This window comes from Nymphaea colorata, chromosome 13 (assembly GCF_008831285.2).
Source record: "Nymphaea colorata isolate Beijing-Zhang1983 chromosome 13, ASM883128v2, whole genome shotgun sequence".
Classification (NCBI taxonomy): Eukaryota; Viridiplantae; Streptophyta; class Magnoliopsida; order Nymphaeales; family Nymphaeaceae; genus Nymphaea; species Nymphaea colorata.
In genome coordinates, this window is record NC_045150.1 from 3,702,299 (window position 1) to 3,723,648 (window position 21,350).

The 21,350-nt window shown below is 39.2% G+C and overlaps 2 protein-coding genes across 2 annotated transcripts; both read left to right on the top strand.

Annotated features, from left to right (window-relative positions):
- The first annotated feature begins 1,197 nt into the window (after nucleotides 1-1,197).
- Nucleotides 1,198-8,138, top strand: LOC116267015 (cysteine-rich receptor-like protein kinase 10). The gene is made up of 7 exons (XM_050081245.1): nucleotides 1,198-1,450; nucleotides 2,498-2,610; nucleotides 2,729-2,939; nucleotides 3,547-3,784; nucleotides 6,173-6,293; nucleotides 7,710-7,845; nucleotides 7,954-8,138. Exons 1-7 carry the CDS (start codon nucleotides 1,198-1,200, stop codon nucleotides 8,136-8,138), a joined length of 1,257 nt encoding a protein of 418 aa, XP_049937202.1.
- A 4,179-nt stretch (nucleotides 8,139-12,317) lies between these two features.
- On the top strand, nucleotides 12,318-17,760 carry LOC116267017 (putative cysteine-rich receptor-like protein kinase 20). The gene is made up of 3 exons (XM_031648560.2): nucleotides 12,318-13,015; nucleotides 16,706-16,831; nucleotides 17,670-17,760. The coding sequence occupies exons 1-3, from the start codon at nucleotides 12,318-12,320 to the stop codon at nucleotides 17,758-17,760; spliced, it is 915 nt and encodes a 304-aa protein (XP_031504420.2).
- The last annotated feature ends 3,590 nt before the right edge of the window (nucleotides 17,761-21,350 follow it).

Below are 21,350 nucleotides of genomic sequence, written 5' to 3' on the forward strand. Positions count from 1 at the left end.
GCCTCCTGCCGGCCCAATTCTACGTCTACCTCCACCTGCTCAGGTGGAGTACCGGCGTCTGCATCTACTTCCAACTCCACCGAGAGGGCAGCGGGAAGTTCAGGGTCCTCTGGCCTGTTTACGGCAGGAGCGGTGTGATAGAACAACCACATAGCAAAGCCAACGAAGTCCTTCACAAGGTTTGTGATAGAATTCATGTCTTCCCTCCTTTCCTTGTGGATGACTATGACCGAAACACTCTCCCTCTCCCTGGATCTCCCTCCCTCTCTCTCTCTTACTCTCTCTCTTGGACAACGACTACCAGACGACCAAAGCAACATTGAACGAACAATCATCGAAGGAAGGAGTTTCCTTCTCTATTACCAAAGGGACAGGGAAGGAGCGAAAGATCAAGGATGGAGGATTTGGGTGGATGGAACGGGAGGGATAAGGGAGTATTTATAAGTGGGTGGAGAGGGGATGGGTTTGAAAGTGAAAGAGAAGGGAAACCGATGCCTAAGCTTGGTTGGAAGAGGGGCACCAAGGCGTCTTTCTTTCCTTCGTCGTGTTTTCGTGGGCTTTGCTCTCGTCTCCCTCAAATTTGGCCAACAAACTGGTTTCCCTCTATAATAATGGTTTTCACTTGGAAGCCTCTGTTCTAGGGGAGAGAGGCAGGTTGCAGGTGGTGTGTTGCAGATCAAGAGGAGAGTTGCAGAGCAACTTGCAGGCGGTGTGTAGCAGATCTTACAGAAAGAGGCGAGCGACTATATCCCTAGACAGGATGTTCTCTTAACCACATTCATTATTTTTTGGATGTTCAGATAAGGTGTGCTGCACTAAAGGGAGTAGAGTTTAATAAAGTCTCCTGATCTGTCCCCAACAAAGCGAGCGAGAAAAGGTGGACATGCTATATGTGCAGCGTTCCTGGTCATCTCTCATCTTCCTGCCCTTAGAAGCAGCAGTCTAATAACAAATCAAGTTCTGATGGTGGAAAATGAAAGAAAATTAACTTTTCTTTGTTTAGACTTGCATTGTCTTGAGAGTTTTGATGTAATCTGTCTCAACAAGCTATGTCACTGCAGCTTGTATGTTAAAAATTTTGTAGTTCAGTAGGGCAATTTTTTTGATTAAAAAGTTTATTAACCTCTCTATTCTGTCCATCTAACTTCTCGAGCGACAACAACAACAACAGAACCAGCTTCGAAGTTAATGTTTGCCATGGACAACATCCCATACACGGGTCTGCAGATGATATACGGGCTGGTGCAGTGCACCGGGGACACCAGCCTGGCTGATTGCAAGCAGTGTTTGGATAGCACCATGTCCAAAATCCCATGGACTTGTGACAATTCAAGCGGCTGTGAAATTGCCACGGGAAGTTGCCGGGTGGTCTACGATACACAGCTCTTTTACGATACATCTCCTCAATCCAATTCACCACATCCACCAAATTCAAACCCTCCATCAAATGGTGAATCCCTCACTATGCCATGCTTGTCTGTCTCTCTCTCTCTCTCTTTGGCATAACAAGAGCACTTTGTACTTGTAGGGCAGCCGAACAGGGAAAGAAAGCTTATGTTTGTCATAGTCCTCGTCTGTGTTTTGATTGCGGTTCTTATTAATTGCGTACTTTGTGTCTTTTACTGGTGGAGGAGAAAGAAGTTGAAGCCTAACAGATTGCTGAGGAACGAAGTAGAGGAGTAGGCCTTACAACAACAAGGTTGGTAGAAAAGAAACAAAACGGAGATTTATATATATATATATAAGGTCGGAAGGGGTATCGGACGAACCGCACCGATCGACGGTGTTGTGTTCATCAACCAAAAGAAAAAATTGAAAAAGGAATGCGTGCTTACCCTTTCCTCCCTCTCCCTCTCTCTCTTCACCCTCCCAATTTCCCCTTTCTCCCCCACTTTGCTTCCCATCCCGCTTTGCTTCTCCCTTTCTCTCCCCATCTGGCCATCCCCTCCCCTTCCACTCACCACTCGGAACCCTAATCCATTCCAAACTTCACCTTACGACAGCACCCCTCACCCATTACCCGCTTTCGTCTCACTCTGTGCTCTCCCTCCCACTTCTCCCCTTCCTTCCCCTCACCCACTTCTCCCTTTCTCCACAACTGCAGCTTTTCTCCGCATGTGGATTGGCCCAACAGCAATTTTAAAGTTGTTGGATTCGAAGCTAAGCTACTCCCACCTTTTTTTTTTAGGTGCATACATGCTACGTGCACAAGGTGAGTCGTTGGCACAGAGTCGCTGTGTTTGTGGAGATGCAGAGACCTTAGATTTTTGTAGTCCAACAAATAACATAGCCATAATTCCCACCCATATTCGCCAACACTACCATAACTGATGGAAAGTTACACACACAAACACATAAAAAGTTTATAACGTTGAAATTTTATCAAAATTTAAAACACGAATCAAATTCTGTTTCGGATTTAAAATGGTTTAAAATTAATTGAAGTTTAGAGGGACAAAATTCTACAGGTGCAACTTAGTTTGTGAATTCTATTCAGGTTATGGTGGCGAAGAAATTGATAGCAAGATCTCATTGGTTTTTGACTTGGACATCATCAGAGCTGCCACAAACAACTTTTCCGATTCCAACAAACTTGGGGAGGAGGGTATGGTCCTGTTTACAAGGTAAAGGTACTCTATCTACTTGAGATTGCATACCAATATCAGTTTTATAGATTTCGGTAGAATTTCATGAAAAGTATGAAAAAAACTAAATGGAATTTCTGCAGGGTCAACTGTCAGACGGAAAGGAAATAGCAGTAAAATGGTTGTCCAGGAACTCGTGGCAAGGCTCAACTGAGTTCGAGAATGAGGTGAAGTTGGTGGCAAAGCTTCAGCACAGGAACTTGGCTCACCTTCTTGGTTGCTGCTTCGAAGCGGAGGAAAAGATACTCATCTACGAATACGTACCCAATAGAAGCCTTGACAAGTTATTATTTGGTTAGTCATCTCAGTTCATTTTCATACCAAACGGCTTCACAGCATCCAGTGTTCTGCATATATCAGCATCCGAGTTACCAATAGTAATTAGATGTGCTGTTGTTAGTAAACTTGGTTTCCTTCTTAAGATGGGTAGATTATAATTAAGGAAATTGCTTCACGTTCTTGAACGACCATCTATTATCCTTCATTGGGCGACTAAAATGACAAAACCCACTGTCTTAACAGCACCACCGCCATGTTTTACTCGTGAAGGCTCTCAATTGGCAGTCCCAAAATCATTTTGTGGAATCTCACAAAACAATTTTTTTTTCTGTTTTATGTTACTTACCGGTTATTATGCTCCAATGTGCTTCGTGACCACATATTTTACTGGATTAACAATTAATTAAATACAGTCTATGCCTCAACCTGGTTGCCCAATGATCCAATAGTTCATCTTCATCCTCCAAAAACTGATCTAGATCCCTGAAAGTGCCATCTATGAATTTTTGTTGTGGTCTTTGGTGCATTGTGTCGTTCACTCATTTACCCTTGCATCAATGTGAATACCGTATTATTTTTTCTCAATCATATCATCCTTTTATTTATTGTTCATTCTGTGCAGATCCAGTTAGAAAAACGCATTTAGACTGGCAGATACAGAGCAAAATAATATCTGGCGTAGCCAGAGGACTTCTCTATCTTCATGAAGATTCTCAACTAAAAATCATCCACGGGGACCTCAAGGCCAGTAACATACTTCTAGATCAGGACATGACCGCTAAGATCTCTAACTTTGGCATGGCAAAGCTTGTTGGAGTGGAAGAAACACAAGGCAAGACGAGTAAAGTTGCTGGCACATAGTAAGTTCTGCATCCTAAGCTCCATGTCAAACACTGAACCTGTACATTGAAAAACAGTCCTCAGTAGATCAGTATTTCTATCTTATCCTCCCATTCAAGGATCTTTGCATATACTATTTTTATTCTAAAGCAACAGAAAAATTCTTAATAATACGTAGGCTTCTGCCAGTTCATTTTTTTCTCGTTATAGAAAGCTCCGTAACTAACCTCCGCTGGTCAGAATGCACTAAATTACAAACAACAAGTGTTAAAACACATAATGAAGAAACAAAGGATGCGAGTAAGAAAGGAGCAGAGGAAGGCAGCAGGTTATGTGGTTCGGCTTGTAGCCTACATCCACGAGAGAACAGGGGCATTCCTCTTGTTATTATTTCTCGCCCTTTTACGGTAGGAATTCATCACTTTATATAGAGTTACAATCAGGTTTAGTTGGAAACAACTTCAGGAGGAAGTTCGAAAATCCTCTAGCCGATATCGTTTGGATTGATTCCAACAATCATGGTGAAGATGGCGTAGATATCTCCTTCCCAAATATGGTGGATCATATCACCTCCTTATCACTTTGTAATAGACAGTCAACCCTTCAAGTTGGTGAGCAGATGTCGATCTGCCCCAAATTGCACATGATATATATATATGTTGATCCCTTCCAAGAGATTTTATGAGGATATCTGCAAGTTGAAATTCACTTCTGACGTGTGGTGTGTTAATAGTTCCATCTTATATTTTTTCTCTAATAAAATGATAATCAACTTCAATGTGCTTAGTGCATTCATGAAAAACAGAATTAGCTCCAATGCAGATTGTTGCCATGTTGTGGCACATAAGCTTCATGGACTCCCTCATTTCAATCTTCATATCTTTGAGCAATGCTTTTATCCATATCAACTCACATGCACATGAAGTCATGGCCCTGTATTCAGCCTCTGTGCTCGATCAAGTCACAACTGACTGCTTTTTGCTCTTCCAAGTTACCAAGTTTCCTCCGACAGATGTACAATATCCTGATGTAGACTTTCAGCTGTTTGGATCCTCTGCCGAATCAGCATCACAATATCCAGTGTCATCATGATTCCTTGCCATGGAGTTCCTTTTAAGTATCTCAAGATCCTGTGAACAGCTTCGACATATCTTGACCTTGGGTTGTGCATAAATTGACTTACCAGGCTAACAACATTGGTGAAATCTGGTCGAGTGATGGTCAAGTATATGAGCTTTCAAACAAACTTTTGAAAACTTTGAATGTTTTGGATGTCTTCCACTTCTTCTTTCTTCAATTTGCAGTTCATTTCAAGGGGCGTGTCTGCAACCTTGGCACCCAAGCAACCAGTTTCCTTCAAGAGGTCGTGAGTGTATTTTCTTTGGCATATAAATACTCCATTTTCGGAATGTGCCACTTCTATACCCAAGAAGTTTCATAGGCTCCTGAGATCTTTGATTTCAAATTGCTGATTTAGATAAATTTTGACTTGGGCCATGAAATATTTGTCATCACCTGTCAATATGATGTCATCTATATAAACAAGCAAAATGGCTACTTTTGAAGATAGAATAGCCACAAACATTGTTTAATCAGTGCTGCTATGCTTAAACTCAATTTTAACCAACGCTTCACTTAGGCATGAAAACCAAACTTGGGGGGGACTACTTAAGGCCATAAAGTGACTTTTTTAGTTTGCACACATACCCTTTCTCAAGTTGTATGCCTTGGGGAACTTGCGTGTAAACTTCTTCATTAAGCTCTCCACAAAGAAATACATTCTTGATATCAAGTTTTGCTAGTTTCCACCGCTTGATTGATGCTACTGATAGGAGAATCTTTACTGTATTCATCTTAGCGACAAGAGCAAAGGCCTCATTGTAGTCTACTCCTTCGGTTTGAATAAAACCCTTAGCAATGAGATGAGCTTTGTATTGTTCTATAGAACCATCACTATGATATTTTATCATGTATACCCACTTACAATCGATGACTCTCTTCCCTTCGGGCAGCGGCACTAGCTCCCAAGTTTTGTTCTTCTTTAATATAGACAGTTCTTCTTCCATAGCCACCTTCAAATTTGATTCGTGTTTACTTCCTCGTAGTTTTTTGGCTCATGATGAAAGTAGGTATTGAGAATATAGGACTTGTATGGTTTGGATAAGGTGTCAAAGGTAGTGTAGCTATCTATGGAATGTACGTGTTGGGTTGATAGATAGGTATGGAACTCTTTTAGTTTTGGTGTCTCGAGGGACGAGTTGATCTTCTAAGTATCGGTTCAAGAGTTTAGTTTTGGAGTGACACTGGTGGCTGGGAATTGCTATCTTGGTTTGGGTTACTATCTTGATTTGGATTTTCTAAGATGGTAGGTCCGCTAGATTGCTGGTTTTGGTTCTGGGTTTGAATAGCTGGAGCTTGGAAAACATCAACAAGGGAAAGAGGAAGAGAAGCAGCAAGATCGGTGGCTGCAATAGAAGAAGTGGGAGCAGTGAGAGTGGTTCTCAATTTTGTTGGGGAGTACCAGAACACGTAAGTTGTGGTTGAATCCCCTTTTTGTTCGTGAATTCCTCAAACTATTGATTCACATATTCCTCTCCCCCCCTCCCCCCATTATCAGATCGAAACTTCTTCATTTTTGCACCATACTGAGTGTAAACAAGATTGTAATAGTCTTGAAAGATCTTAAAAACTTCAAGCTTCGGGAGTTTCCGTCACGTATAGCCCATTTTGTTCTCGTCCTCTACCAATCTCCCTCTTTTTTTCAGATCCTGAAATATCACATTCTTGGGAGAAAAAACGGCCAAACAATTATAAGTCTTTGTCAACTTACTAACTGACATCAAGCTATGGAGAGATTAGTAACACAAAGAACTGGAGATGGTTTGTTTTCAAAGAATGAAAATTTTCCAGTCCCATCAACAGCAATATGTGACCCGTTGGCTGTGAATACCCATTTTTTGTTCATGCAATCAATCGTAGTCAAACTTAATGCATCATTCATCGTATGATCAGTTGCACCCGTATCAACAACCCATAGAATTACTAGAATAAGTGCAAAGAGCAAGATTGTTACCTTCATTAATGTTGTCGACTGGATGAGAAGATACCAGATTTGTTTTAGAGAATTTTTGAAAAAATTTCTCTAAATCATCTTTTGTAACAAAATGAACGACATCAGCTTGAGGAGAATGAGAAGGTGTAGCCGGTTTTCCTCTTACAAGTTTGTCGACGAGGTCCCAACATCTTTCTCGAAGATGTCCAGTTTTTTTGCAATAAGTGCATTTGAGTTTGCTGCGATTCTATTGGAGATTGTTCCCACCGCTTTTGATTTTTTGAATCGACTTTCCACATATTTTGTTCAGACTGACCTATGCATGCCATCTTTTCCAGACCCTCTTCATATAACTCTGATTTGGATATCGGGTTCATGACCTTTTTTCTTGTGTCTTCTCTTTGAATTGCTTGATAAACTTGATTAAAGTTTGGCAAGGGATTAGTCATGAGGATCTGGCTGCGAAGATTCTCATAATCAGGTCCAAGACCAGTAAGAACATTAAATATTTTGTCCACCTTGAATCATTTTTGGTAGACATCGGCATCGGCAGTGGCCGGTCGGTATTGTGCAAGCTCATCATACAAGTTGCGGAGCTTGTTTAAATAGAGGCTGGTATGTTTGCCGTCTTTGGTGAGATTGGCAATTTCAAGTTGAAGTTGGTACACACCAGCAAGATTGTTTTGCTCGTTGTACATCTCCTTCAAAGTATCTCATATTTCCTTCACTGTTTCTTTATACAGAAATAAACTGGAAATGTGAGGTTCCATGGAATTCATAACCCAGGCCATTACCATATCATTTTCGGACTCCCAATCCTCATAGTTAGGATCGTTCTTGGCTGGAGGTGTGATCCGTCCACTGATGTATCCCACTTTGGATCGTCCACTCAGGAAAAGACGAGCAGCTTTGAGCCAGCTAAGATAGTTGGTGTCATTGAGGATAATGGAGGTGATCTTTACCGCCCCATGACCTTGATCAACTGTTCCTTTCATTCTGTTGGAGCTGTTGTTGGATTGGTTGCTGATGGTATTGGCCATAGTAGATAAGTGATGAAAAGACAAATTTTAATCAGACAAAAAGGCCCGCTGGTTTCTTCTGTAAGGCACATGACCTGCTGCTGGGGATTTCTGAGAGGGGCGGAGAGTGCCAAAACAGGACCCAAGCAGAACAAGAGCTCGAAGGGCCTGGTCTTTTCCACGATCAGGCCGAACCTCGTCATTGAGGCTTCCAAGGCCACTGACGTCGTCACCTTCTACAAGGTGGCTTTTGGTCCCGAGGAGGTTGAGCGCTCCAACTACTTGAAGTGGAAGGCTGAATAGGAAATCCTTCTCATTGGGGGTTTCTCAGCAAAGGACAGAAATAATCGATTCAAGGTTGAATCAGAAGATGAAAAAATATAGGAGAACGTTGCTCAATGATTACTGGAATCATCATCGGCAACTCTCTGTTCTTCTGCTGTCACACGAATCAACTCCAAATGCTCAAGAAAAAAATGCTCCAGATGCTCATGAAAGTCATGCTCTGATACCATGTTAAAATGCATATAATGAAGAAACAGAGGATGCGAGTAAGAAAGAAGCAGAGGAAGGCAGTAGGCTACGTTTTTCGGCTTGTAGCCTACATCCACGAGAGAAAAGGGGCATTCTTCTTCATATTATTTCTTGCCCGTTTACAGTAGGAATTCATCACTTCATATAGAGTTACAATCAGGGTTAGATGGAAACAACTTTAGGAGGAAGTTAAAAAAAATCCTCCAGCCGATATCGTTGGGATTGATTCCAACAATCATGGTGAGGATGGCACCAATATGAGGAAACACCCAAATCTGTGCTGATGTGAGGAAACGCCCAAATCTGTAGATATATCCTTCCCAAATATGGTGGATCATATCACCTCCTTATCTCTTTGTAACGGACAACAAGATCCCTTTAACACCATAAGGGCTTCAGCCATTTCATTTCCCATTATAAAAACGTCTCTGACTGACCTTTAATGTTTGGAATGCCACAAATTACAAAAATTGAGCTCACTTTGTTATCTTGTCAGTGGCTACATGGCACCAGAATATGTTATGCAAGGCCAATTTTCTGTCAAGTCAGACGTGTTCAGCTTTAGAGTCTTGATGCTAGAGACTGTTAGTGGCCTGAAGAACTCTTCATTCCCTCATTCACAATACGGTCCAACCCTGCTTGACTATGTAAGCATTTTGTTGTAACAACAGATTAATTTCACATGTGCATATGCTACTTTGGATTTCTAAGTTTATGTGGAAATGACAGGCATGGAGGCTGTGGATGTAAAGCAGGGCAACTGAACTATTAGACGCATCCCTGACTCATTCAAGCGACGAAAGTGAAGTAGTAAGGTGCATCCACATTGGGTTGCTATACGTTCAGGAGGATGCAACACGACGGCCAACAATGTCCTTCATTGTCCTCATGCTCAACAGCAGCTCTTTGACCCTTCCTGTGCCTTCGGCTCTTGCTTTACTTTTTGGAAAAGGCAGACTGTACTCAGAGATCTCAATCACTAGCTCATCTGCAGCAAGCATGGAGTCAGACACGTCACGGAGTGGTTCAGTCCCAAAATCTATAACTGAAATGACCATGTCCGGGATTGGAGCTAGATAACAAATGCTACTTAAAGACCTTTTTTAATTTGGAATTCTTGTGGAAAACGGATTGGCCACTGAGTGATAACCCAGTCCTTGTATTTTGATTGACACAAATTTTATTATCTGACATTTACAATTTCTTTCTGGGTTTTGCATGTTAGTCTAGGGAATTATATAAAGTTTGAATTTTTATCACTCTGGGCTGATGAAGTAGAAAATGGGTGCACGGTGTTATTATGATAGAAGAGACAACGAAGTAGTGCAAGTATTACAATTTGTCTGGTTTGCCAACAAATCCACCATGCGAGGAGATAAGTGCTTTTGGTATTCTGTAGCAGAACTAAAAAGGCACAAGTATCTCACATAGATGTCCCGATGATAAAATGTACATGGTGCAAGTGAGTCAGTATGTTGTTTAATTACACCTGAAGCTCTACAATATTGAACAGAATCCTGTTGTTTTTTGACAAAGCGAAGCTCACTAAATCCCAGGAAGGCGAAGACACTCTAATAAGAAGTCCTCCCTTTGGAAGCTAAATTCACCCACACCGATTGGCGGGCCTCCTGCAATGCATCCGGTCGACACTTTTGAATCGATATGAAGTTGGGCAGCAAAATTTTCTGCTGTTCACGTGTTAATTTTTTGTAGTCCCTAAGGGGCTCTTGGTAATAGAGATATTATAGAAGTACTACATGAATCAACCTCAAAATTTGGTGTCAATTAATGGGACATTTGTTTTAAAATTTACTAAGATTTGGAGACAGGTTTAAGAAACACTTGTATATTGTTCTTAATCACAAATAACCTCTAAGCCTCCACACCTATCCTTGCGGATATGCAGATCCATATCCATAGCCATCTTAGGTTCACAAGACATCATCTGATTGACTTGTACAGCTCTTTTTGACGTTCCACATAACCCCTTTTCCTCATGGCCGCTAGACCCTTCCTTCTTAACCCACTAACTTCTGTACACTTTTAAGTTCTCTTCTTATCATTAAAGGTCACCCCTGCCTTTAAAGCCTCAATAGTTGATTCCGGAATTATGAGCTCATTCTTAAACACAATTTTTAAATTGTGATTCTATCTTAGGAAGTGGAATTGTGACTTCAGAATTTTAGATTTTTTTTTTCTCTTTAGGGTACATGTGTCATGATAGGTTTAATTCATCGATTGTATAATTTTAATTCTTGTTTTCCATAACACATCATTTTCAATTCTAGAATCAAAATTCTATAGAAATTGAAAATATACATTCAATTCAACAGAAATTCTTGTTGGCAGTATACTTTGTTCATAGCAACAGGATTTAAGAAGATGGATGGTTGATTGGCCGCTATAATATTTTCCCCAGATAAATTCGTTGTGCTAGTTTATTTTTGTGATATTGCCTATCTAATAGCGTGAAACGCTTCTAAGGTAGTGAGAAACTCTTTGATCACGTGCTAATTATTCTTTGCAGTACTTAACAGAAGCGGCATTAACCTAAATTAAATTTCAATCACAGGGGTAGAGAGAACGAAAATGGGTTAAAAAAGTTGGACCTCGTTAGACGGGTGCATTCTTGGTCACAATAAAAGTCGTCTACAGACCAAAGTCATATCCAATCAATAGAAGAAATGGCCCACTAGGTAGGTGGCAAACTTTTTGCCAACTATCTACGATAAAAAAACCATTAGATAAAATATTTTTTATATCAATAATGTTTTGCAAACGGTCAAAGCTGATGGCTTGAAATTGCATATAAAGTTGGGCGAATAGAAATTCCCAGGCATGTTTCAATGGCAGCCATAAACCAGGTTTTATTGCCTCCAAAATGCCATTTTAGGTGTCTTTTGATGACATCAAAACTACCAAACTCCAATTTCGACAAAAAAAACAAGTTTCTCATAAAGAGCCTACAAAACTTGATTTTCACAAAATCATGGTTTTCAATGAATGTGTATTAAATCAAAACACCTCGTCGACATTTTTCCACGCGATCAAGTCCATCATAGAAACTCGTCTTTGATGAATTTTACTGTTGTTCAATAAAAAAGAGCATTTCCCTACCCAACCCTCGAAAGGGTGATAGAATACTTTATATATCATGAGGTCATGAGAAGCGATCGAGTGTATCATTTGATGGGAAATGGGTTTCTATGTTGGTTTTCTCACATGCTCGCCTCATGTTTATGATTTTCTGATGGTGCTAAACCTCCAGCAAAGAAATACCGCAATATATTGAGAGAGAGAGAGAGAGAAAGAGAGTATGCTAAAAGTAGCCCTTTCATGCAGTCAATTCCTTTACACAACGGTATGTCAACTCTGTCCCCTCTGCAAATTGACCATTTGCTTAAATATTCTTATTATATTTATAAAAAATGAATTTTTAAATATAAATGCAAAAAAATTCATTTTTATAAATATTTAAGCACGTATTTATAAATGAATTTTAAATATGAATGCAAGATAACTCGATCCGTACTAACCAATAAAAGCTGGTGTGTATCAATTGATATACGGTATATCAATATGGCTGCTCATTTAACATAAACTCAAATCATTCCGAGCTCTTTTGAATCTGTATTGTGCTCAGCAGCACTTTCAATAACCACTATTATCAGAATTAGTTTCCAGAGTTGGCTTGTTTGAATTAAATGGGTAGCGGATTCAAGAATGCCAACCCATGGAGCAACATCTTATGATTGGGGCCATGGGTTTCCTGATCAGAGAAACCCCTGCTGTAGAACAGTAAATCTTCCTTTCCCTTTGAGGTGATTTTGGGAGGCAGCCCCTCAAGACGTACGCGTTTGGAACTAGTTTTTATTTTAACTTAAAATAATCCAAAGCTCCCCAGCGGAGATTTTGTTCTCCTCCAATCCATAGCTAGGAGGATTGGAGATGGTTTACCCTGATATGGCGCCAAGCTTGTTGAAGGTTGCCTTCTATATCCTCCTCCTCCTCCTCCTCCTGCTTTCTTTCCATGTCGACCATGCAATGAGCACGAACGACTATATTGACAGCCGCTGCAGCATCACTACGAATTACACGGATGGAAGCACGTTTGAAGTAATTATGCGCAGCCTCTTCTCCACCTTCACCAACGACCCCGTCGACTCTTTTCCTAGTTTTTCCAAAGCCACACTGGTTAATGGATCTGATACAGTCTATGGCCTGGTGCAGTGCAGGGGTGACATTGGCCAGGATAGCTGCAAGGAGTGCATCTCTAATTCCACCCAACAAGTCATCAAATACTGCCCCAACGCAATGGATGCCATCGTGTGGTATGAAAAGTGCCAGTTGCGCTACTCCAATACCAACTTCTTTGGTCACCTTAATGTCAAGGATTATGGTTCTTGGAATTGGATCGATGATAAAATGGAACACCCCAAAGCTTTTAACGAAAAGTTGGGTAGTCTGCTGAAGAATCTCACTGATCAAGCGACAACAGTGCCTAATTCAATGCTTTCAATGTTTCCAATGTCCATGTTTGCTATGGGCAACATCACCTACGATGATCTACAGACAATATACAGGCTGGTGCAGTGCACCGGGGATACCAGCCGTGCTGATTGCAAGCAGTGTTTGAATGGCACCAGGTTCCGGATCCCAACAACTTGCCACAACGCACACGGCTGTAAAATTGCCACAGGAAGTTGCCATGTGATTCACGATACGGAGCTCTTTTATGGTACCCCAGCAACTCCAATCTTCTAATTCACTACCTCCAAGACCAAGCCCATCTCCTCTACCACCTCCATCGGATTCAAGCCCTCCATCAAATGGTGCATCCAACACTATGTCAGGCAAGTCCTTCTCTCCCTCTCTCTCTCTCTCTCTCTCTCTCTCTCGTATTCATATGACAATAATATTTTTTATATGCAGGCAGAAAAAAAACACATGTATATCATAATCGTCATCTCCGTATTCATGATTGTGGCTCTTATTACTTGCTTAATTTGTGGCTTTTACTGGTGGAGGACAGAATTATGTTGCCTTTGGAGAAAGAAGTTGAAGCCTGGTGGATTGCAGAGCAACGAGGAAGAAGACCATGGTTTAGAACAACAAGGTTGGTCGAAACCGGTACCTTATAAATGAGAGAAAGACAAAGGGGGGAGACAGAGAGAGGGAGAGGAATTTGTTTAAACACCGGTTTAGCCATTCAAATATCTCACAACTGTGTTACAGAAAATCAGTTTTGTTCCCGAAAAAACATAAAAAATAAGTCTGCCGAAAAAACAGGAAAAACGTTTTTAGCCAAATTGAAAAAACACGTCTTTTGTTTTTCAGTGTCTTCTTCAGGTCTTTTTACAATCTTTAGTACTTACCAAATTTTTATTTTCATATTTTTTACATTTGATGTTCAGTTTTTCAACTTCTTCTAAAATTCATCGAAGTTTTTTCGAGAAAACTAACTTTACCTTGTTGTATAATACATTTACTTGACGAAGAACGGATGTAATTCATTGCATGCATAGAAAATATACCCAGACAAACATAATCCAGATTTGTGACAAGTAAAGTCACTACCATCAAGTTTTTTTAATCAGCAGGTTAAGTAGGCACACGAGAACTTAAAGTCTTAGTTGACTTAGTCCTTGGCAATTGGCATGGAGACGGCCAATCCAAGAAAAGTTACCATGTATTGGGAAGATACAGAGAGAGACAGTTTTGGCAAACCAAACCGGGGTTAGGGATGTCAATAAATTTGACTAAAAATCCAACCAAATAAAAGAAAATCAGATTTTCATAAATATTGGTCAGATTTGAATTCAGATCAGACATCATGTTAAACAACGATGGTCCGAATTCAGTTTAAAAATCAAATTCGGATTCAGATGTCAGACCTCCATACAGAGCTTGACCGAAGAAAATTTCAGTACCCCAACGCCTGAAACGAAAAACCAAATTCACCTCACATGGACCTGTGGCACCATTGCAATTAGCCTATTTACCTTGTTTATTTGGAGTTCGTTTCAGCTTTGAGGAGAGCAGAAGCGATCGATGGTGCAACACTCGATTTGATCTATGGTGCAACACTCGATTTGGCTATCGTCAGAGCTGCCACCAATGATTTTGCACCAAAAAATAAGCTTGGAGAGGGAGGATTCGGTGCAGTTTACAGGGTATATATGCACTAGTCTTTTATACTCAGTTTCCCGGCTCTGCTTGAAAATTTATGACACATCAGTTGGGAAACTGAGAGAGCTGCTATTGGATCCGAGTTAATTTCCTTCAATAACCATCGCTTTGTCAGGGCCAACTACCGGATGGTCAAGAAATAGCTGTATAGAGGCTGTTGTGCAATACAGGGCATGGTCCAAAGCAATTCGACAATGAGGTGCAGACACTCACTAAACTTCAAAACAGAAATCTTGTCCAACTTTTAGGAGGGTCTATGGAAGGTGAAGAGAAGATACTTATCTATGAATATGTCCCCAACGGTAGTCTGGACAATTATCTCTTTGGTAAGCTTGTTTTAGCTTTTGCTCGTTATGTTTTTTATTTTTTTGCCTTAAGGGGCAGTCTTGTAGTGTAGTGGTGGAACAAGAGATGTTGTGGGAGGTGGCGACTGGCAATGGCAAGCCATAAGTTTGTGGTTGAGGGCGAACTGTTATTCAAATTTTAATGGGCATTTAAAAATTATTAGTATGCAAATAAGCAAATTTTAAACTTGTGAAACTACTTATAGTAGGTAGGGAAATCGAGTGCTTCATGACAAGAGTAGAGAGTTCTGGTGAAGGTGCACGGCGATCAGCAGCCAAAGGATGAAAAGTGTGTCCTTTTGAGCACGAGAGCTTAGCATGTGTATACAGGTCCACAAATTTTGTTTGTTTTCACATAGGTAGTCTTCCACTAATTCATTTATTCGTATAAGGTATGCCCTTTAATTATTTGCCTAGTACCCCGGCTGTAATCATTTTACTATGTGTATGATTTTTCAAACGTGTATCCCTTGGCCAAAATTGAAGAGGGAGCCCATCTAGAGGTGACTTTCTGAAATGGAGAGGTTGAACTCATAGTACACTTGTAGCTTGGAGTGTAACAGCACCGAGTTCTCGGTTTTCTTGTATAGACATTTCATTTCTTTAGCAAACTTTAGTTTGTTCATAGAGATCTTATCTCAGCTGATGGTGCAAGTAGGACTGTAGTATGTATCCTAAGTCACATGAGTACTTTAATAAGGTCAACATACCAATGTTGTTGTATCTATACCTAAAGTGGGTACTTGGATACGCTTAGGTACTTTTTAAATAAAAAATGATCCAAACTGCTTAATTTAACATGATTCATCCTTTTTCAACTCTGTTTTCATTCTATTTTCAGAGTTATTGTTCATTAACATGTAATGTTTTTATTTAAAATCACTTGTTTATTTAAATATTCCATTTATTTTGATTTTTTTCTATTTTACATATATATATATATATATACATGTCTATCTATCTTGTCATCCCTTCATATTCACATTTCCTAATGCTGTTGTGTCCGTGCCTATATCTCTGTACCCATACCCATTACTTAGGATGTATCAGGAAAGTATTGCTAGTGGTAAATTTTCTAAAATATAAGCAGGATAAGAGATTTTTTTTACTAACAAAGGCCACCATCGACCTTGTAGTTGAAGGGTATCCAATTCCCGTGTTTATGAACATATTACAGCAATGCAATGCTTAAAATCATGGGATACCAAAACGGCCAGGTTTATAAATATATCAGTGTCGTGAGTTTTGCACGGCCTCCATAACAAAAGACTGCACAAATAATCTTAGCGTTATTATCTCGCTAATTTCTTTCACTTTTCTTGAAAATGGCCCTTCTTTCTTTCCGTTTAATAGGTTTTGTCTTTTTTTTTCGCCTATAGCACCTTCGTTCTTTCAGTTTTATTGATAAAGCAGGGCCAACCCCCAGCAGGGGTTGCATCAGAAACGAATTACCTTTATCTAATGCTAAGGTCAAAATTTATTTGGTGCCCCCAGGTTTTATTATGTTATATCTTATATGCAATCATTAGTAGTTGCATCAACTTGATGGTTTATAACAAAAAAAGCATTGTAGCTTTGCAATTTACTTGAGTAAAAGTGTTGCCTAGTATATGTACTTTATCTTTTGACGTTCCGTATTTGCTTAGCGTTACCAGAAAAGAAAAGGACAATTCACCTTTAATTTTATTTTTTCTTTGAAAGGGGAGCCAACCAAGCGTATGCAATTGGATTGGCCAGTACGTTTCAAGCTCATAAATGGCATAGCCAGAAGATTTATGTATGTCGTCTGCGAATTGTTCACAGGGATCTGAAAGAAAGCAACAATTTATTAGATAAAGACATGAACCCCAAGATCTCAGATTTCGGCACTGCAAAGATCGTTGAGACAGACCAAACACAAACCAAAACACTTGAGATTTTGGGAACTCGGTAAGTTGGTTGTTGCTTGTTGCTGCAATTTCTGATACTGGATTTGCAAAATTCAGATCATATACCGAGATTAGTATTCGAGCATGCACAACCCAAATTTGACTGGCAGCTTCCCCATGGCTACAGTTACCAGAATATGTCAAACAGATTAGGCCGTGCGTTACTATTAACTTGTCCCGGTCATGTAGGTTGGCTAGATAATCTTAATCACGGAAATCTGCATTTTGTGCCCACATTGTTCAATCTGTTGCAACAAAAACTGGGTTACCATGACATGGCCCGAACTGTAACTGACCGCAGAGAAAGCATACATATTAGATCCCAACCTGCTTGTTAGTTTGCTTAAGATAGGCACCTAAAAAGATTCCTAACTTTTTCGTTCAGAATTTGTATGAGCATGTCGTTTCCTCAATAAAGTTTTTGCTATACATTTACCTTCAAGGAACATGTGTCTTTTTAGCTTCTGACGAAGTTCCAGAGTTATCCATATTGCCAGCTGTGATGGCCCATCCAAAAAATTGATTCAAACATTTGTTCTCATGGGTCCTAACTTACTGCTTGTATTCTTCAATTTGATTCCTATTGGAGCAACAAACGATCGACAACTAGCGTAGATGAGCATCAATCTTTTCGGCGGTGCTCATTACAAAAGTTTTCACACCTGAATCATGTAATTAGGTCGTTTCAAAAAAAGATATTGCCTCTCCTCTTTCCCATTAAAGTTGCACTTAATGCACTTACATGAAAGCGAACTTGCTCATGAACTTAAGAAGAAAGCAGATTCGCTTGTAGCTTTAATAGTTTTTGTTTTTTTTCCGATTTTCATCTTTTTCTGCAGTGGATATATGGCACCTGAGTATCTTCTTGAAGGAAGGGTGTCAGTAAAGATAGATGTTTACAGCTTTGGTGTTTTGCTGCTGGAGATGTAAGTGGAAATAAGAATTTCTCCTTAATCCAACAAGAGACTGATGAAAATCTATTAAATTATGTAAGTGACTAACATTGTTTTTGTTCCTCTAGTGTTTCGTAGGCACATTTTGTCTATTACTGGAATTATTGTTTAAATTGCATAAACATACAGATGTAATTTTGGATTTGCTTTCTTTGTTGATCTTGTGGACCCAAACAGGTAAAACTGTTGTCCATTCCCAGTAAATAATCCAAACATTGTTGTTTAGGTCTAGGTATGGAGACTCTGGTGGGTGGGGGGGGGACACGGCTCTGCAAGTTGTGGATCAAATATGAGAAGGAACATGTGACAACGATTAGATATTAAGATGCATCCACATTGGCCTGCTGTGTTCAAGAACATGCAGCAAGCAGGCACAGAATGTCCAAGGTTGTTGCGATGCTTGAAAACAGCTCCTTGATCCTTCCATCCATTTTGCCTCCTGCCCCCCTACCAGGAAAATCAGAAACCTTTCTTCGGGAGCACAAACGAGCTCAACTGCATCAGGGATTGTTTAGTTTTAGTTAGATATTTTTACAGATATTTTTTGTTTGGTTTATGAAATAAAATGTTGAATATCATCTGCGGTTTCACTTGCTGATTCAATTGAATCCTCAAATCGGCCAATAATCCAAAATTGACGGTTTGGTCATATTCTAAAAACAGGTTAGTCATGGTAGGATACTTGTGCAGATACCGACCCTACGTACTCGATTGATTGGTTGGAAACCATGTGGACCATTTCTAATAGCCGGGCACTAGAGTTGAAGTTCACGAAATGAAATCCCATCTGTGCCGTAGTCAGTACTCACTGTTCAAGAAAGCGCTAGGACAAGACGGTGGATAGAGAACGGAGAACGTGGACACATCTGTGGCCACACTCAGATTTTTAGAACCAGTGTATATTTTGCTCACCAAGAGTAACAACCAGCCAAAATATGAAGAACGGCCACATGAAAAATGGGCATCTTTTGAGAAGCGTCCTCCTCTTCAATGTACAAAGAATACCAAGTCAAAGTCAAGGTGGACCCGAGTAGGCCGTTCCCACAAATCCTACAGCGATGTTAAAAAAGAAAAGGAAGGAACAGATCAAAAGTTGTGACTACTTTTTTATGGGTATGCAAAAGGGAATAAAACACATGGGAAAAAGTGTTTTTTGAGTGCGGGTGCAAATGTAGCATTTTCAAAAAAAGACAAAAAAAGTCTCCGCATGCATGCAAGGAGATATTACTATATACAGCTTTTCATTTGGCCTCACATCAGGTCTCTCAAAAAGCCCAAGCAGTGATGCCTTTTTTATCCAAACAAAGCCTGTAAGTTTGTGTTTCCTCTTACTTAATCATAAGAAAACATGCTTTAGATTAGAAATATCTGAGTTTATACAATGAGGTTTTCACTTTTCATCAAATCTAACCAGTTTCAGTTTTCAACTCTTAAAGAAACACATAAAAGTTTCACTGTAACTAATCTACAACAGTGTCCCACTAAATAGACCATGATAAAAATATCTACTAATTAAATTGAATAAATAACATTTGCCGACACAATTTCTCCCAGTACATAAAGTGGGGCCTAATCAAAGAAATAGGAACAAAGGCATTTGCCATCTAGGTGTCTAATCTTGCACACACCATATAAGTGTCTAATCCTGCACACACACATATCGATCAGCTGTCTCAAGAAAAGAACAGATCTCCATAAAGTATCAGTATCAGTTTCATAATAGATATCATATGGGATACAACTTAGCAACTAAGAATGAAGAATTAGAAACAACAATACTGAATAGGCTTTTTAATACTTGTAAATACTAGATGAGTAAACAAATGATCCTAAACTAAACAATTAGAGTGAATAAATATCAACTTCAAAAAAATTATTTGTCAACTCATTCATATTCATCTGATTGAGTTCCTTTTTCTTCAGGCAGTTCCATTTCTCTGGAAAATTTAGAATTCTCTCATAATTTCAGTGCAACAATCACTCTAACTGCTGTCATAACTCAAAACATCATTGAGCAAGAATTGTCAACTTCCTTGGTCACAATCTACTATCACTACAGACATGATGCATGAAAATCAAAAACTTCTCAAAGAAAGGTGCCAGTTCATTCTCAAATGGGATGTATGCTAAACAAGCTTAGGAAAAATAGCAACTACTACATGCTTGGCAACTAATCTGTACTAACAGGAAAAAAAAAGCCAGTGATTATTTGTTTGCAGAATGCAATGCAGAGATCTATGTTAAACTTTCAAGTGGTACCTAAATGAAATAGGCATGTGAAAGCTATGCACGAAAATGGTTAGATAAAATATATCTGCTAATGTATTTTTTTCTGAAAAGAACACTCATTTAAAAAGTTCAAACCCATCAACCATGACAAGAAAATCTAGACCATGAGACACTTTCTTCAAATGCTTCTGAGGAAATTCAGAAATCACAAGTCTTTCTCTTTATATGCAGATATACAGATATATATATACATTCTGTCACACCCATATCTGAGGTTGCACTTTTTCTGCTATGCATTTTCCTGCTATACCTGCCTAGGCATACATGACAATGACAAATGGTACTCAAAATGTCAATCAATAAAAACTCCATTAAGATGAACTACCAAAAATATAGAGCAGTTGGGAAAATTTTGACTATTCACGAACATCAATTAATTACGTAATTCTTTCTGAAACCATGAAAAGAGAAAAAATTATCCGGAATAGAAATTGAAAAAAAAAGCCAATGCACAAACAGATATTACAAAGTGGACATTTCAAAACCCTAAAAGATTAAAGAAAATGAATAAAAAAAAAGCCTTCAAAAAGTGGTGTAGGTTATATAACCAAAAAACTAGATTTTCAAAAAACTGAAGCTCATGAGAGAAGCATGATTCCTTCAATTAGAATTTCAAAATTCAGAACTCACAAATTCTCAAACATCGGTTTCCCATTTGCATAGTTAAAGTTTCAGCGCAGATAATGGCTTAGTGAATGAGCCAGTGGGCACCCAAGCCCTTTTCTTTCTTTCATTGGCTTTTTCTCATGCTATAAAACACTGAAATAAAACATTCACATTCACTTATTATTAAGAAACTTCATTTAGAGAGAAATATCCATCTCAATTCAACATTAGCCTGTCTTGTTAAACTAGTTAGAAGCTAGCATCAACATAAATCCAAGTATAATACATAAATGAACTTACCTAAGGCCAATCTCCAATTGAAATGTTTAAAAAAAAACAAAAATAAATTAAGAAGGAGAAAGTGAAACACGGCTGGGAACTACTTGATCTGCATAAAATCAATTAATTTTAGGACGAAAGTGACTATAAGAGACAATGAAAGAAAAAACTTCAGATCGTAAAAAGGAACACATCGTTCATCTTTCAAAAGGGAGGAGTAAACACAAAACTACCCATTGGCTCCTTCACATGTAAATTTCCGCATATAGATTTCCTTATCCAACTTATCTCTAGAAGAATCCAATCCCAGTGGACCCAGTCACACAATTGCTTATATTATCGTAGAAGTTGGGGAAGGCTCAAACTAATAATGAAGCAACAAAATGAAATGCA

What these genes read in the sequence shown, in the direction of transcription:
- LOC116267015 (XM_050081245.1), top strand. Translation starts at nt 1,198, where the DNA reads ATGGACAACATCCCATACACGGGTCTGCAGATGATATACGGGCTGGTG. An exon ending in CCTTGACAAGTTATTATTTG is followed by an intron (nt 2,940 to 3,546) that starts GTTAGTCATCTC and finishes CATTCTGTGCAG; the next exon opens with ATCCAGTTAGAAAAACGCAT. An exon ending in TGTTGGATTGGTTGCTGATG is followed by an intron (nt 7,846 to 7,953) that starts GTATTGGCCATA and finishes GATTTCTGAGAG; the next exon opens with GGGCGGAGAGTGCCAAAACA.
- LOC116267017 (XM_031648560.2), top strand. Translation starts at nt 12,318, where the DNA reads ATGGTTTACCCTGATATGGCGCCAAGCTTGTTGAAGGTTGCCTTCTAT. An exon ending in CAGTGTTTGAATGGCACCAG is followed by an intron (nt 13,016 to 16,705) that starts GTTCCGGATCCC and finishes AATTGTTCACAG; the next exon opens with GGATCTGAAAGAAAGCAACA. An exon ending in CTTGAGATTTTGGGAACTCG is followed by an intron (nt 16,832 to 17,669) that starts GTAAGTTGGTTG and finishes CTTTTTCTGCAG; the next exon opens with TGGATATATGGCACCTGAGT.